The 18,323-nt window shown below is 34.0% G+C and overlaps 1 protein-coding gene across 1 annotated transcript; it reads left to right on the top strand.

The window, feature by feature from the left end:
- Positions 1-12,002: 12,002 nt before the first annotated feature.
- On the top strand, positions 12,003-16,516 carry LOC110896007 (dnaJ protein ERDJ3A). The gene is made up of 5 exons (XM_022143415.2): positions 12,003-12,290; positions 13,364-13,419; positions 13,602-13,675; positions 13,826-15,063; positions 16,139-16,516. Exons 1-5 carry the CDS (start codon positions 12,201-12,203, stop codon positions 16,406-16,408), a joined length of 1,728 nt encoding a protein of 575 aa, XP_021999107.1. The 5' UTR covers positions 12,003-12,200; the 3' UTR covers positions 16,409-16,516.
- Positions 16,517-18,323: the final 1,807 nt, after the last annotated feature.

The raw sequence follows: 18,323 nt of genomic DNA, 5'->3' as shown, positions 1-18,323 counted from the left end.
ACAGAAAGAAGGAAAAGAGGAGAACAAAGAGCAAGATCAGAAAGCTGAAACAGAAGAATCGGTGCTGAAAGAGACTGAGGTAAGAAAATCTTCTGACTTGTCGAATGCTAAAATTGCATAGAAATGTGCAAAGCCTGTACTGAAGAAGATGACATCATAAAAACAAAAGACGATGACATAATTAAACTTGAAAATGTTTTCACAATAAAATGTAAAGAAATGATTGACAAAGAAGAAATTTTGAAATTAAAAGTTGAAAAGTTAACACAGAAATGTCATGGTCTTGAAGAAGAAAATAAGATTTTGAAAGAAAAATGTACAGCTAAATGTGTTGATTGTGTTGAAAAAGAATCTAAATTTCAAGATTTACAAAAACAGTATGATTCTTTAAAGTGGTCGAGTCAGAGAGTACAAGAAGCTTATGATACTTTGGAGAGCCAAGTCAAAAGTTTTGATCAAAGATTGTCAGAAACTTTAGTCACTAAAGAAATGTATGAAAGAAAGTTTAAAGAAAAGCAAATTGAATTAAACAAATGTGTTGATGAAATTGCTAATCTTAAACAATTCTTGGCTGAAAAAGAAAAGGTTTTTACAAAACTTCAAAGTTATCATAACTCTTCATACATTCTCGAACGCATTTTCAACATCACACCAGATAACAAAGATACTAACAATTGCAAAAAGGGTATTGGTTCAGAGTTTCATCAGGTACCACCACCATTGAGAAACAATTATACTTTTTATGATGAAGAAAAGGTGGCAAAGGGTTTGAACATAGCTGACCAATTACCTGAAAGTATCGATGTGACTTACACCAAATCTGATGAAGCTGATGATTCAGAGGTGGTGAGTAAGGTTGTTGATAGTGTTTTGAAAGATGAGTCTACAAAAGGTAAGTCTGAATCACAGGATGAAGATGAAGGAAATCTTTATGATGATTATCTGAAAAACACAAAATCCGAGAAAAATTTGAATGATGATTCAAAGGGATTGGTTTATACCATGATTGGATCGGACAAATTATTCTTAGATGTTGTATTCCCGATTCAGAATGTGATTTCAGAAAAGGTTGATAAAGTTTTCAAAATGGTTGAGATTGAGAAGTCGGAAATTTCAAAGTTTGCTGGTAAAGGTCATAAATCTTGTTATAACAAACCTGGTTTTAAAAAGAAAAACATGAAGGCTGGTTTAGGTTATAAAAAGAAACAGAATCGAAAACAAAATGAAAAACAGGATTTGCAACAAAAATTGAATTTTGTTCAAGGGAAAAGCTTGAAAGAAGAGGAAAAACTCAAAATTGGACAACAGTCTAATGAGGAGTTTGAGGCTATGAAAAAGAAACAACAACAGGCCAAGGATGTTTCAAAGAAAGTGTGTTTTAAATGTGATCAAATTGGACATGTTGCACAAAAGTGTCCAAATCCAAAGCCCGTTGATGTTGAAAAATAGAAATCTGAGAATGTGAAACAAAGGTCAACCAGATTTGATTCGAAACAAACTTGGAGGTACAATACAAACAAGTTTGCTTCAAATCAAAATTGGAAATCAAACCCGAACAGGTTCGATTCAAGACAGACCTGGAATTCTCACACACCCAGATTCAGAACAACACAGAGTTGGAGAACATCTGTTGATATGACAAAACCTCAAGAGTTTTGGAAACCTAAAAATGTTGTTCAAAATCAAAAGGTTCAAAAAGAGACAAACTTTTACAAAAGAGGTACTCCGAAAGGTCAAGTATGGAGTGCTAAGAAACAAGTGATGTCGGAAAAAGATGAGAAAGTTGAAGTCAAAGTTGAACAAGTTTTAAGTGATAAGGAGTTTCCAAAATTGAATGAACAATATTGTGTTGAAATGCCTAAGGTCCAACAGACCTGGGCTAAATTGTTCAAATGAATGATAAAGTTTGAATGTGCAGGTGCTCAACGAAGCTGAAGATTGTGAGAATGATAGTTGGAGCAACCTGGCACGGGAAGAGGTTGCAAGACCCTGGTTTGGTTGAACAGGGAGTTTAGTTTGAATGTTTTCTGTACATAAATAAACAATATTTTCTAAATCCTAAAAAAAATATGTCTGTTTTTAGTTTTATTTGAATAAACGTTGATTGAATACACCGAAATCCTCACGGCTGAACAAACATGATTACGTTCACCATATTGAAAAACGGTTTTCAAACTGTAAAAATCAATGTGTTGTAAATCATGGGGGTAATTACTGCTTTTAGTGTAATTCAGTTCACAAGATGCAGAAAATGGATGGCGAGACAAAGCTATCAGTATTGGGTTGTCAAATTTTTAATGATTTTGCATTTTAGGGGGAGAAAAATGTATGTCATTAGAAAATACAAAAACATTAGAAAATTCGAAAAATACAAAAATAGGATAAAATTCAAAAATTGAGTTTTGCGTAAAAAGAGGAAATGATAGTACATCAGTAGACAGTTACAGTATACTAAAGAATTGTAATGATTAAATAGCGTTAAACAGTCTCACTGATGACATGTCGATAGGTTTTTATACATTTAGTAAACTTTTTCGGGATATAAACCAAAATTCAAACACTTGCTTATTTCGTGGGGAACACTACTTGGATATATAGGTAACCCCTGAAATCTCGTTTGAAAGGTCCCTTATTCTGAGATACCAGGTCTTTATACTCAGTGATATCTGGGGTATTATTCCGGGACTTCTGCTGAATGGAAGTTCTGACCTAGTCCCCGAATAATACTTTCTGCATTGCTTGAAATATAGCACCACCCTCAGCATAAAAAACGATGAAACATTGCAAAATGCTAATCGTGTGTTGTTGTAACTAAAAGATCCTCTAAAGGGGACACACCGAAAAGTCGAAGCCGTCATCTCTCTGCGTATACGGAAATATCGACCTGAGCTCTCACGCCCTCGCATTTAACCCCTTACAGATATCATTTGTGGTATACTCACCTGTAAGACTGAATATTTGGGATTCTGGATACGAGAGTATATTCAAGAGGTGGGACACATGAATGAGTTTAAGTCTTAAAACATCTAAATCGTATCCTGAATCAGTTGAAATTTGTATGAAAATTTAAGTGGACCAGTATATCGACAATCTAAGTGAATTGTTTAATTCTTAAAGTGAACTTAAGCTCAACGGTACTTGTAACTTGTCAAAAACTGATATGATCCTCTATCGCATACTCAAACAAAAATATTGTCTGTAAATATGTTTGTACATATTTCTTTACTGCTTTATATTTTCAGAAAATACAAAAAGATTTTGATTTCTGCTTTATTTTCAACAACCGATATCTGAGATGTTGAGTTTCAAAATCTGAGTAAGCTGATTGTGTTTCTGAAAATAAAACAAGTTCATTAATTTGAAACTTGAAATTTTATAAAAAATTCAAAAACAGTTTGTGATATCACCAAGGTCATTAAGTTGGACTTGGATGATTAACTGTGGGGGATTTGGATGCTTATACTGTTAAAGAGTCAATTTATGATTCTGTTTGATGAAATTGCAAATTATTTGTAAATTGATGATAGGGGGAGTGTTTAAAAGTTTGATTTGTCAGATTACGATATCTGGAAGCTTAAAATGTTGTTACTTATCAAGTGTATGAGGGATTGCAGGAAAAGTCCAGACTACGATCCCGAGAGCAGAATCTAAGGGAGAGTCTGAAGACAAGCTGGAAGGTAGGAAGAGCTTGTAGCTTGAAAGCTAGGTGTCGATCCCTAAAAGCACGGAAGCTTGATGAAAGGGGGAGCCTGCTGATAATGAAGCTATTGATGATAAAGCCAGTGATGAGATCCTGGTGAAAGAGTCAAAGAGAGAAGCTGATCAAAGAGAAAGAGTGATGGATGCTTACAATGTTACAATCTGAATGAGAATGCAGAATGATCAAGACTGAAGAGGTGTTATGACAGAGATTAGACACTGAAGACTTCGTCAATATCCGAGGGGGAGTCTGTTAGTGCATTACGTCTATTGACTTCGTCTTGTATCATGTAATAGAATAGGATAGGTTAGAATAACCAGTGCACGAGGTTCGAGAAACAGGATATGGTGTTTTAGGGAGTGATTTCGCTCATTTGGCACATGTCCATATAAGCGAAATCAGAAACATCAGATTTCGCTCATATGGCATGGTCATATAAGTGAAACCTGGTCAAGTATAAACAGGTGCACTGTTCATTCATTCGGCATGGATCCAGAACTTGTAACGAAGTGCTGCCAAACTGCTCTCAGGTTGTAATCAGTGTTAAATCAATCCAAGAGACATTATATTTAGTTTGAGCGTCCGTTTCAATGATTCCGCCTTTGAATCGGATTCACAACTCTTCTGATTGACTCATTCGGGTTCAACAACGATCCTACAGGCAACGAATCGAACAATTTGTCGACCAACTCCTCTTGAGTGTATGTGATTTTGTGTCTTGCCAGTTCCATCTTCAGATGCCCAAATCTCTCGATCATTTTACAAACAGATTCATTCTTCATGCAACCGAATAAATCAAACTCTTTACGTAACAATTTCTTTTTTTTTTCACAATTTCAGAAGTACCTACACATTTTCTCTCTAAAGCATCCCACAAACTTTTCGATGTTTTCTCTTGTTCAAGTAGCGAAATAATATCCTCTCTCACTGACTGTTTTATCAAAGTAATCATTTTGTAATCAGCTACAACATTTTTTACATCCATTTATGTGAATTCTTTTTCATTTATTAACTCTCCTCCTTCTTTTACTGGTTTTGTATATCCGTATTTTAGTTTTAACCAACTTTCAGGAGCAAAGGCTTCTACCCAACCCTCAAACCGATTTTTCCACCAGTTATAATCTTCAATCTTCATTAATTTCGGTGGTTTCTGTTGGCTTCCATACATATTCTCGTATTTCAAATTCTTTGAAATCTCTTTCAAATATTCTCTTATTTCAGATCTTCTTTCGGATGATTCTGAAGTAAAAGCATTGTAGAACGTGTTGTAAAATTCTTCACCGCTGCTCGACATCTTCAAACACCTGGACAAATACAAACAAACACAATTAGTTTAAATAGTATCAAATATCCTGAAATAAACTGACACTCGTTTGACGTGAAATGTTCTTGATGCGAAAAAGTCCACTTTCAAGCGGAATATGAATCTCAAGCGAAATCAGACTTTTGAAGCGAAATCATTTGTGATGTTCAAGCGAAATCAGAATAATATTCTCAAGTAGAATCACTTGAATAGCATTTTGGAGCAGAATCAGCTGGTTTTTCAAGCGGAACTACTGTTTCGAGCGGAATAACTGGCAATTTCAAGCGGAATAGTATGTTTCGAGCGAAATCAGCTGAATATTTCAAGCGGACCTATAAAGTTCGTTCAAGCGAAATCACGAATTTTGTCCATTTTTATCACTTTTAATCCGAATTATGGTCTCAAACTCTCAAGGCTTTGTTGTTATACTGTTTTGTACAATCTGTGAAAAACTCAGACCATTTTGACCGTAGAAACTTGTTCAGATTGGAAAAGAAGATGTAGAAGTCAGAAAACTGATGATATCAAGTTAAATTCTTCTTCCTGAGCTCTGATACCACTTGTAGGATCGTTGTGTGATCCGAACGAGTCGTTCAGAAGAGCTTTCTATCCGATTCAAAGGCGGAATCAGTGAAACGGACGTGGAAACAGCTTGATACTATTAAACTTGTCACTTTGATTAATTCTAACACTGATTACAACCTGGACAAATTTTGGCAGCACCTCGTTACAAATTCTGGAACCGTACCAAATGAAAACACAAGTGCCCTATATATACTAGTGCTGATTTCGCTTGAAAAGGCACATGCACTTTCAAGCGGAATCACTTGCATCTGATTTTCTTGAAATGTGTATTGTGCAGTTTCAAGCGAAATCACCTCCTTTATCTTGAAAATCTGATTCTTGCACCTCGGACACTGATTATCCTATTCTATCCTATTACATGATACAAGACGAAGTCAACAGACATAGTGCACTAACAGCGTTCGCAAACCGTTCACGAACACTTATCGAACGAGATTTTATGTTCGTGTTCGTTTGTTAAGGAAATGAACTTGTTCGTGTTCGTTTGTGTTTGTTTGTTAATTTTAGGCAACAAACAAAAACGAACGTTGACGAAGACAAATGAACACAAAGTAATGTTCATGAACACAAATGGAAACAAACGAACAAAAACAATCGTTCATGAAAAAAATATATAATACACTGGCACTTCTTAGATATTTAATTTGTCGGAATTTTGAAGTATTTAAATAAACATAAAAACTAAAAACACTAATGAACTATCGAACACAATCGAACACGTTACCGAACGTTCACGGACATAAACAAACGAACACGACCTTTGTTCATTTAACTAAACGAACGAAATTTCTTGTTCTTGTTCGTTTGTTTAATAAACGAACGAACACAAACGAACTTCCCGCCGAACAATTCACGAACTGTTCGCCTAACGTTTGGTTCGTTTGTAGTGCTATCTTCTGCTATAAACTATAAAACTTCATGAATATCGCGTCCATAACAAAAACAAAATCAACAAAAAACAGATACGAAAATCACGTCACTGGGATCAAATCCTGAATTCCTATTGGTCAATCTTCGTGGGACAACCTACCAAAGCCACGTGTCCTCTTCTTAAACGGCTTGGAACCCTCTCGAGCCTTCCTTCTTAATCACGAAGCTATATAATCTTGATGCAAAACAGTCACTAATTCCAACAACAAATAATATTCATTCGTAGGGGATTTAGCGACCACAATATATGTCGTTACACACTCGTTCGGATTCGGATTCGATTATCTTGAAAAACAATGAGCAATCGCATCAAATTGTCAATCTTCGTCTTTTGTTCTTTGTTGTTTTATGCCTCTGTAACATCAAAATCACTCGATCCTTATAAGGTACATAAAAAACCCTAATTTACTCTCAATTGTCATGATTTATCATATGTTATTTGCATATTGGAATTGAAAAGTGAATGCAAGTGTTGTTTATGGTTTAGGTTCTATGATGAGATGTCAAGTTGGGGTTTATTTGTGAGGCTGTAAATTGATTGTAACATTTAGGGTTTCTATGGGGATTTTGATTTGGGTTTAGTTACTGATCAAAGTTAGATGAACCTTGAAATTTTGGATTGTTTCATTGTGGTTAGAAAGGCAGTATTTTTATGCTTAGTTTAAAAAAAAAGAATGATTTAGGTTAAGATGACAAAATGTCATGATTTCATTTTGTATACTTGACGTCGAGGAACCAGAGTTTTGTTTTCAGTAGAATTGGATTTGCTATTCAAAGGGGGTTGCGGCGCAACTTGTTGCCTGTTTACCTGCCATTCTTATGTAATTTTCTTTATATAAATGAAACGCGTAAATTAAACGTGTTACAATTTTTTTTTATTTTTTTTTTTTTTTTGGTTTAGACTAAATTGGTTTGGATTCTAGGAGATACTGGATAATTCCTTTGATGTCTGGAGTTTTAAGGAAAATAATATGTCGAGTTTCGTAGCTCATAGGAATTTCGTTGATTTCAGTTTTCAACTAGTGTTGTTGGTCATGCTGAAGTTAGTGATTGATAATGGTTGCTTATTCTGATTTGGAGTTAAATGTCATTTTAGTCCATGTGGTTTGGGCTATTTTGCCAGTTTAGTCCAAAGGTTTGAAACGTTGCCATTTTAGTCCAAATAGTTTTAAACGTTGCCATTTTAGTCCACTGGGTTAACTCCATCCCTTTATTATGTTAACTAGAAGGACATTTCGGTTATTTTATATGTAATTCTGTTAACTAGAAGGGCAATTCGACCATATAAAATGATCGAATTACCCTTTTAGCTAACATAAAAAATGGACGAAGTTAACCCAGTGGATTAATATGGCAACGCTTGAAACGATTTGGACTAAAATGGCAACGTTTCAAACCTTTGGACTAAACTGACAAAATGGCCCAAACCACAGGGACTGAAATGGCATTTAACTCTCTGATTTGTTGCCATATTTTCTTATTTCTAGTATTGGATGTTGACAACAAGTATGGACCTTTCGAATTGGACAAGTAACTAATTTATGATAGAATAGGTAAAGCAATTTACGCAGGGGAGGTGGCCTTCTCAAGGTTAAGGCATATCATATGTGTGAATCTTTTTTTTTTAAGACAAATATGAGCGATTCTGCTCGGATATGTCACATTCTTTGTCCAAACTTGTTGGGTATTTCGTTGGAAACTTCTTAAGTACGCTAAAAATGTAATCAGCAGGGAAGTAGAAAAGGAGATTGAGATCAGTAGCGGATCTAGAAAATCTTTATAGGGGTAACGTTTCAAAGAAAAGGGGTGGGGTATATATATATATATATTTATGGCCGTGAGTTTATATGTGTGTGTAAATGATTGTGTTTTGGTTTTGATTGAAAGATTTATGACAAACATGTTACTTGAAAAATAGGATGCATGTAAGAATCAAATATGTCATAAAGGAATGTTTTAAAAAGGGTTTCAAGATTTGAAAGTAACATGATAAAAAGTGAACTTTTGGAAGTTCATGTGAGAATATAAATTTCGTGTATGTGTATGTATATGTGTATGCATGCATGTAATTTTAGTCATATACTCATGAATGTAAGAACACTTGCATTATGTATGAATGATTATGTGATGATGGATGATATAGGTTATAATTTGTAATAACATGGATTTAATATGTTCTTGGGTATGATTAGATAATAAGTAAAGATGTTGATGTTGTATGAGTGCATTAGATGCACATACATGAACATGCATGATGATATGAAGCATGAAATGATGATTTAAACATGATTTGATAAAAATTATTTTTGATCAGATTATAAACACTAAGGGGCTGTTTGGTAGCTTCTTAATGAGCATTCAGATGCTACCTCTTAATAGTTTAAAACCTCTAAATGAATAAGAGGTAACCTCAAGTTTGAATGGTTAAGAGATAACCTCTGAATGGTAAATCATCACATGTCACATTCTTCTACCTTCTTATTGGTAAAATTCTTAATGGTTCCATTAAGAGGTAGCCTCTTAATGACCATTCAGAGGCTACCAAACAGCCCCTAAAATATGATTATTTTGAAGTGTTTAATGATATAAAACTTTGTCATAAACTTTACTAGTCTTGTTGTACTTGGTGCATTAGGAGTTGTAAAATACGTGAAATCGCATGATTTATGTGACTTACACAAAAACTGCACTAGTTTGAATATAACCACTATTTTAATCAGTAAATAACATGTATTGTCTTAAAATATCAAGTCATTCCGAGTTGGGATGATTATAGTAACGTTTAACGCAAAACTATGCGTTAAAACGGTCAAAACTCGGCTTTTCAAATGATTTTTATGAAACTGATTTAGATCAGTAAGTAAACTGATATTTTTACTTTAAAAATAAGTATTTTAACTAATTTTAAGTTTACTTGGTGTTTGGTTAGTCATACGTGACTTCCGACGCCCGAAAACGTTACCGAATCGCTAAAATACGCATTTTTTCAATGTACACTAGTATGGGTTGATTTGGGGTGAACCTTATGTGTTAAGATGTGTTATGTGATTTAAACATATAAATGTGAAAATATGTTGAGTTTTAACATGATATTGGAAATTTGGATCATGCATGTATACTTGAGCGTTTTGTGCGGTAGAAACGGTAAAAATCGCGCTAAATGTGTGACTTGTTTGTCGAGCATGAAATTCGATACATATGAGATATTTTATGTATATCTGCTTTAAAAATGACAAAATAAATAAGTTAACAAGATTTTGCATGTTTCAATGATAAATTATGTGAACATTTATGTATATATGTTACGACGCGCAAATCGTAGATATATTGCGTATAAACGGGAGTGTTAACGGATTTACATGATAACGGTCACCAATAAAATCGTTCAAGTCGTAAAAATATTATAAATATATATATATATATGGACTCATATATATATATATATATATATATATATATTAACGTGCCAACATAATAAAAAATAATAACTTTTCGAGAAAATCTCAAGTTATCTGACAATTCTAAGAAACAGAGAAACTTAGGATTTTTGTGATATATTGATTTATAAATCGTTCCTATATATAATAGGACGTGTAGAAATCAAACTGTGGGATTGCGCTATTTAAAATACGCACCCAAAGGTGAGTGTCACTAAACCCCTCTTTTTACTGCTTTGTATATATTTTGGGGGTAGAACACGCCAATAAAATGGTTTAATAATGTTTTTGGATTAAAACATACCTTTTAATATAAAATGTATATTTTCGTTGAAAATATATGGAATTTGATAAATCATACGTTTCGAGATAAAACGTTTTTGATGAATGAATGTTTGGAGGAAATTGAGATGGTACGGTGTTTCCGAGGAGAAACAGACCCTAAAGTTGGGACGAATGCTGGCCTGGTCTCAAGAGAGGGGATTCAGGGGATTCGTACAACTTCGTGTATTAAATTTGTCATATTAGTAGGATATATATATTGTACGTGAGGCAGACATCATATTGGTCTCAAAATGGACCCTACGCCCATGATGTCGTTTAATCTATTAAGTAAATGTACGCGAGGAATTATTGGTAGATCTATCGGGTTGACAACCCCGTCGTGACCGGTCGCCCCGTGTCAAGTCAAACGACGAATTTAGATTCTGGTTATTGTCTAGCATTGATTATCCCTGCATGGTAAATATACAGTTCGTATTGTCTAGCTAACATACGAGTCTGAAAATTGACGCTATGAATTTAGTATACAAAACTTGGGTAAGAGCTTTATTGTCGGGTTTTTGAACTGCGACGGATGACCCATGGATTTTATTAAGGAAGTAAAACGGACTTTCTAAAAAGAGTTAATTACTGTTTTCGTCCCTGTGGTTTGTCAAAAATCACTATCTCAGTCCATTAGTTTAAAAATTGCGATTTCGGTCCCTGTGGTTTCACTTTTGTAACCTTTTCAGTCCCTGTGGTTTAACTTTTGTAACCATTTCAATCCATTATTCTGTAAAGTACATGGACTGAAATGATTACGAGGTGGACTGAAATGGTTACGAAAGTGAAACCACAGGGACTGAAATCGCAATTTTTAAACTAATGGACTGAAACAGTGATTTTTAACAAACCACAGGGACGAAAACAGTAATTAACTCTTCTAAAAATTATATGGATGTTTTAAAATAAACACATAATCAGAAAGTTTTCCTTTGGAATGAATTGTTTGTATGTAAATATGTGAACTTACCTTCCTTTGTGTTGACACTTGATTTTAACGTGTTCTACAGGTACTTGAGTTCGGCTTCGGGAATTATGGCGTATCTTGTGGTTGTTGATGCATGTTTGGTTTGGTAATGTTTTGGACAAACTTTTAAAACTATTTGGGACCAATGTAATAAGATCCATAAAGGTCAAAACAATTTAACAATGGTGTGATTGTGACGAACTTCAAGACTTTATGTTCTAAAATCTATGTTTTAATTAAGTTGAAATGTCCAACATTACGATGCATCGTTCAGCAAGATACAAATGGACACCAACTTCCGTCACCACTACGTTTTATATTCCGCTGCGACGTTTTTGAGATGTGACACTATAATGTAGTGATTATTGAGATAGAAAGTGAAGAAAATGTTGAAGATGGTGAGTTTTGAAATTACAGAGAGAAAAAGAAAAAAGATTGGATAAAATTGACTAAAATACTCTTATTCTTTGTTTTAAAATTTGCCTAATGTCATAATCATATCGCTTTCTATCATTTCTAGTTAAAATAAACTTTTTATTTGATTCTCTTCAACTATATTTAACCTAACTCCAATAAGATAAATTCGAGATAAACCATAAAAAAATAAAATAAACTTTTTATTTAATACTCGAAGTGTATAAAACTTCATGAATATCGCGTCCATAACAAAAACAAAATAAACAAAAAAAAAGATGAAAATCACGTCACTGGGATCAAATCCTGAATTCCCATTGGTCAATCTTCGTGGAACAACCTACAAAAGCCACGTGTCCTCTTCTTAAACGGCTTGGAACCCTCTCGAGCCTTCCTTCTTAATCACGAAGCTATATAATCTTGATGCAAAACAGTCACTAATTCCAACAACAAATAATATTCATTCGTAGGGGATTTAGCGACCAGAATATCTGTCGTTACACACTCGTTCGGATTCGGACTCGATAATCTTGAAAAACAATGAGCAATCGCATCAAATTGTCAATATTCGTCGTATGTTCTTTGTTGTTTTATGCCTCTGTAACATCAAAATCACTCGATCCTTATAAGGTACATAAAAAAACCCTAATTTACTCTCAATTGTCATGATTTATCATATGTTATTTGCATATTGGAATTGAAAAGTGAATGCAAGTGATGTTTATGGTTTAGGTTCTATGATGAGATGTCAAGTTGGGGTTTATTTGTGAGGCTGTAATTTGATTGTAACAATTAGGGTTTCTATCTGGATTTTGATCTTGGTTTAGTTACTGATCAAAGTTAGATGAACCTTGAGAAATTTTGGATTGCTTCATTGTGGTTGGAAAGGCAGTATTTTTATGCTTAGTTTTAAAAAAAGAATGATTTAGATTAAGATGACAACATGTCATAATTTCACTTGGTATGCTTGACGTCGAGGAACCAGAGTTTTGTTTTCGGTAGAATTGGATTTGCTATTCAAAGGGGGTTGCGGCGCAACTGTGTACCTGCCATTCTTATGTAATTTTCTTTATATGAATGAAACGCGTAAATTAAACGTGTTACAATTTTTTTTATTTTTTATTTTTTTGGTTTAGAGTAAATTGGTTTGGATTCTAGGAGATACTGGATAATTCCTTTGATGTCTGGAGTTTTAAGGAAAATAATATGTCGAGTTTTGTAGCTCATAGGAATTTCGTTGATTTCAGTTTTGAACTAGTGTTGTTGGTCATGTTGAAGTTAGTGATTGATCATGGTTGCTTATTCTGATTTGTTGCCATATTTGCTTATTTCTAGTATTGGATGTTGACAACAATTATGGACCTTTCAAATTGGACAAGTAACTAATTTATGATAGAATAGGTAAAGCAGTTTACGCAGGGGAGGTGGCCTTCTCAAGGGTAAGGCATATCATATGTGTGAATCTTTTTTCTAAAGACGAATATGTGCGATTCTGCTCGGATATGTCACATTCTTTGCCCAAACTTGTTGGGTATTTCGTTGGAAACTTCTTAAGTACGCATAGAAAAGGAGATTGAGATGATAGAGTTATAGTCAACATTGAGTTTTTATGCGTCTGATTCTATATGTTTGTTACATCATATCTAATAATGAAGGCTTGAATGTTGAATGTTTTTAACATGCTTCTTCAATGAAATAACCAGATACTAGGAGTCGAAAAGGATGCAACTCAGAGGCAAATTCAGAAAGCTTTCCACAAGTATGTTCTTTTCTTGATTTCATATAAGACTACCCCTATTGTTCTTTAGCTACATTTTAGTGGCCGTTTATTTTTCACAAAATGATACGTTTTCTGCATAAATATCGTTGTGGAGAAAGACATGTTCAGAATGCCATATCAATCTCTACCAATTTTAACGCTCTCTCGTTATGATTTTGTAGGCTCTCTCTTCAATATCATCCTGATAAGAACAAAAACAAGGGGGCTCAGGAGAAGTTTGCTGAAATAAATAATGGTACGGTAAATGCTTCCTTCTTTGCACAACAACAGAGAATGAAAGGAAAAAAAATCTTAAAAATAATTTAAATACAAGTAAAAGACGAATATAGTTTAATGATATATATGAGTCTTAACAAAATATTTCCTGATTTTACGTTTTTGCCAGCGTACGAAATTCTATCGGATGAAGAAAAAAGAAAGAATTATGATATGTTTGGGGATGCAAGGGGAAGTCCAGGATTCGATAGCGGGGATGGTGGAAGCCGCGGCGAGCATACCTTCTTCAGAAGCGGTGGGCCAGGACAAAGCGGGTTTACATTCTCGCCTGATGATTGGCAAACAATGGGTGGTCAACAGGGTGGTTCAAAATCATATTCATTCTCCTTCGGTGGAAATAGCGGCGGGAGTTCATTTGGTTTTGACATAGGTGATGTTTTTTCAAACTTTTTCGGTGGTGGTGGCGGCATGAGTGGTGGTGGAAGTCAGTTTGGTAATTCAGGAGGGTCGCGTACAGGTTCTCGGAGTTCTCCGAAGAGCAGCGTAACCTCCGTTAATTCTCAGATTTATAAGAAACAAGTAATTGATAAAGGAGTCACTTGGCTTTTATTATCTTACACTCCGTTAATGAAAGGGATGCAGCACTATGAATCCATCATAGAGGAAGTTGCTAGCTCACTAAAAGGCGCTTTAGACGTTGGAAGTGTGAATTGTCAAGTAGAATCGTCTTTGTGTAAGGAACTTGGTATTCACCCTCGGAATAGACCGCGAGTCTACGTTTATTCATACAAAGCAAGTGAAAGTGGTTCATTGCTTGAGTACACCGGTGATGTAACCGTTAGAGATTTGAAGTCATTTGTTCAAGATCATCTGCCAAGGTTCTCAAAACGTGTCACGTGGGCCCACTTTGAGGCAGAATCCGGGACTATAGGATCTTTACCTAAAGTCATGCTTCTTTCTACTAAGAAAGATACCCCTGTTATATGGCGTGCACTTAGTGGCTTGTACCGCAAACGTTTTGTCTTCTATGATACACAGGTACAAGATGCTTCTGATCCTGTGGCAAAAAAACTAGGTGTCAATGAAGTTCCAGCGGTCGTTGGTTGGCTATCGAACGGAGAGAAGCAGGTTCTGAAAACAGGGATCCATGTGAAAGATATGAAATCGACAATTAAGGAATTTAGTAACATACTAGACGCGTTTGAGAAAAAGAACAAGAAGATAGCGGCAGCTTCATCTCAGGGCAAGAAACCAAATGCTGACTCAGCAACAGAGAAAGAACCGGTGGTTCCTTTGTTGACAGGCACAAATTTTGATGCAATATGTGGGGAAAAAACACCCGTTTGCATAATTGGCGTCTTCAGATCATCTAAAGGAAGGGAAAAACTTCATACGATACTCTCATCCGTAAGTAAACTTACCGTCCTCTGATATTTACCAGTCTTATTGTTACAACAATAATCAGATTTTTTTTTCAATGTCAACAACTTTGGAGGGTGTGTCGGTAGGGGTGCTAAATGGTCGTGTTGGTGGGTCGAACCAGATATGAACCTGAAAAGACACGAATATTCACAGGCTACCACAAGTACGACCCGTTTAACCGGAAAAAAGTTCCATCTTATTATTTTTTTCACATTAATACTCAAAAATCACAAATTTACAACCAAAGATAAAAATGTGCATAAAATAGCTACATTTAAAAATATAAAACCCATTGCTAATTTCTCTTTTTAACTTTTAAATTTTGGACCCAGATAGTTTAAGTTAGAACATAAAGCATATTTTAGAGAAAGAGTTAAGGCCATTTTAGTCCCTGTGGTTTGGGCTATTTTGCTAGTTTAGTCCAAAGGTTTCATTTTTCGCCTGTGGGTCCGAAAAGGTTTCATCGTTGTCATTTTAGTCCACTGGGTTAACTTCATCCATTTTTTCTGTTAACGAGAAGGCCAATTCGGTCATTTTATATGTAATTCTGTTAACCATAAGGGCAATTCGAGCTTATAAAATCACCAAATTGCCTTTCTCGTTAACAGAAATAATGGATGAAGTTAACCCAGTGGACTAAAATGGCAACGGTGAAACCTTTTTGGACCCACATGCGAAAAATGAAACTTTTGGACTAAACTGACAAAATGGCCTAAACCACGGAGACTAAGACGGCATTTAACTCTTAGAGAAATTTATATTTAAACAGGTCAAACCAGCAGCTAACCCACCCGGTTGACCCGAACCCGCAATGCTTAGCTAAACATGTTCGCGGGTTCGATCCAAATCATCCAATGCGTCAACTGTGTCAGTGTTATGCCTCTACTTAAGTAGTTTCATATCGAAAGTGGCATATAAGTTTGGCAATAATTAATAATAGCATATTTTATACAAGCTCCTTAGATGGTCAAATGCATAAATGTTTCTATACATTTCAAAGAATTTTGGATTACTTAATCTAATGAATAAAGATATCTTTTTCATGTATATTTGAATACAGGTATCACAGAAGTCGCTAGTAAGGAACCCGAGGGATTCGGTTTCGTATGGTCTTTTGGATGCTTCAAATCAATCGTCATTCCTATACGCGTTCGACAAATCAGGGTTCAAATCATCAGACCGGCTCTTGATCGCCTACAAACCCCGGAAGTCGAAGTTTTCAGCGTATACAGGAGATATGACATCCGAGGAAGTCGAAAAGTTCATCGGTTCGGTTCTTAATGGTGATGTACAGTTTAGTAAGACAAGGCAAAAACCCACATTTAAGTGAACATTTTTTTAGTTTTGTTTTGAAATGTGGATGGATGTAGATGACAAAGAGTAAAACCCTTTTGTGACATAGCCAAGAAATACAAATATAATGCTTAAAGTTTGGTCCTGAGCTCACAACTAAAAGGAGACCCGATTTTGATGGGTCGTTTCAAGTGGATCCTAGCTTGGATGTGATTCCAAATAGGTCCAAAATGGATGGCAACATTTTATTTACTAGAAAACTATGTTAAAATCTGGTATATCATACGGGTTATACAATGAAGACTTAGGAGTTATAAAACAATGTTTGTTGTTTGCAACAAAATATTTGAAATCTCGTTGGATAATAGTTTTAATAAATGAAGTGAAATTCAAGAACTGTTTTAAGTTTTAGAAACGATTTTAATTAACTTTATTTTTAATTTAAGCATTTTAGGTGAAAGAAGAAAAACAGGAAAAAGTTTTCACCGTGCTTACAAAATATTTTGATATGTGGTGCTGTGAGTTGATTATTTATTGGGTAATCAATCATTAAAATAAAACTATATCATAGTATAATAACTAAGTTTTTATATTTATAAACTTGGTTTTTATCTATATTGGTACGTTAGTTGTAAAAATTATATCTTTCATATTTTTTTTAATTAAAATAAACTTTCAGAAGCTAATAAATTAACACATAAACAATAAATGTTTAGAAGCTAATAATTTAACACATAAACAAAACTTCGTGAAACAATGAATCTAAATAAACGCAAAGAATTTATAATAATAATTTTCGCAATTAAAACGTGTTTATTTAAAACTGTCACAAAATTATTTGAAACTGAAAATCCATATAAGGTCTCATTTATTTATTTTAAAAGATAACCATGATTATATTAAAAGATAACCATTCAGTAGGTTTGAAAAATTAAGAATTGTTCCTTTACCCAAAAAAAATTAAGAATTGTTTGCAAAAGTGTTACAGAAGGATAAAATACAAATATTAAGAGGGTGTTTGGCTAAGCTTTTCCACACTTTCTTATTGATTTTTACAAAAAGCTAATAAGGAGAAAAGGTGTTTGGCAAACCCAAAAGACTTTTTAAAATGATTTTTTGTATACGAAGAAAAGTCAGTTTTGAGAAGTCAGGGTATTGTGACTTTTTGAGCTGCTTATAACTTTTCAAAAACAAAATTACCAATTTACCCCAATGCCCTACACTTTTTAGAAGAATGTTTGTTTTAGTCATTTTACATGAATAAGTTAAGCCAAACACTTTTTAAAAAAAAACAACTCATTTTAAAAAAGTCATAAGAATAAGGACTTTTAACAAAAAGTCCTTTTTGAGTTAAATAAACTTAGCCAAACAAGCCCAAAGAAAATACAAAGGATTTTAGGGCATGGAAAAACTTGATAGAGTTGTGTGAAGATCGATCTCCCTTTTCTCTTTTTTTTTTCCACTTTATAGACCTCCATTTATGATAAGCTCATTTTTCTTTTAAGTTGTTTACGTATCTTCTTCTATATTCATATCATTATGGTGTCCTTATATCTTGGCTTTTAAGTGTCCAACTTCTTTTTCAACGTTTTGTTGGGAATTTGAACTTTTTTTTTTTAAATGGTTGATCTTCTATTTTATTTAGGATTGTGTTAAATACACCTAAAAATCAACTTTTAAAGAGAATAAAAAGTATGAGCACGAGAGAGAAAGAGAGATACGGTTATGAGAGAGAGAGATAGGTAGGAGAGAGAGAAAATAATAATAATCATTAATTATTACCTAACTATTTATTACTTAATCATTAGCCTTTATTATTAAATTTTTTTGCTGGAAGTCTTATAAAAATTGAAAGACAACTTTAAAAACGTATTTTTCTTTTAAAAAATTAATTTGAGTTATATAAAATATAAAACATAAAGTTAAAAAAATATTTTTTGAATATTAAAATA

This window comes from Helianthus annuus, chromosome 16, assembly GCF_002127325.2.
Source record: "Helianthus annuus cultivar XRQ/B chromosome 16, HanXRQr2.0-SUNRISE, whole genome shotgun sequence".
NCBI lineage: Eukaryota > Viridiplantae > Streptophyta > Magnoliopsida > Asterales > Asteraceae > Helianthus > Helianthus annuus.
The sequence above is the reverse complement of the archived record's forward strand: the minus strand, read 5'-3'. Positions and strand labels throughout refer to the sequence as shown.

What these genes read in the sequence shown, in the direction of transcription:
- LOC110896007 (XM_022143415.2), top strand. Translation starts at nt 12,201, where the DNA reads ATGAGCAATCGCATCAAATTGTCAATATTCGTCGTATGTTCTTTGTTG. An exon ending in AATCACTCGATCCTTATAAG is followed by an intron (nt 12,291 to 13,363) that starts GTACATAAAAAA and finishes TGAAATAACCAG; the next exon opens with ATACTAGGAGTCGAAAAGGA. An exon ending in ATTCAGAAAGCTTTCCACAA is followed by an intron (nt 13,420 to 13,601) that starts GTATGTTCTTTT and finishes ATGATTTTGTAG; the next exon opens with GCTCTCTCTTCAATATCATC.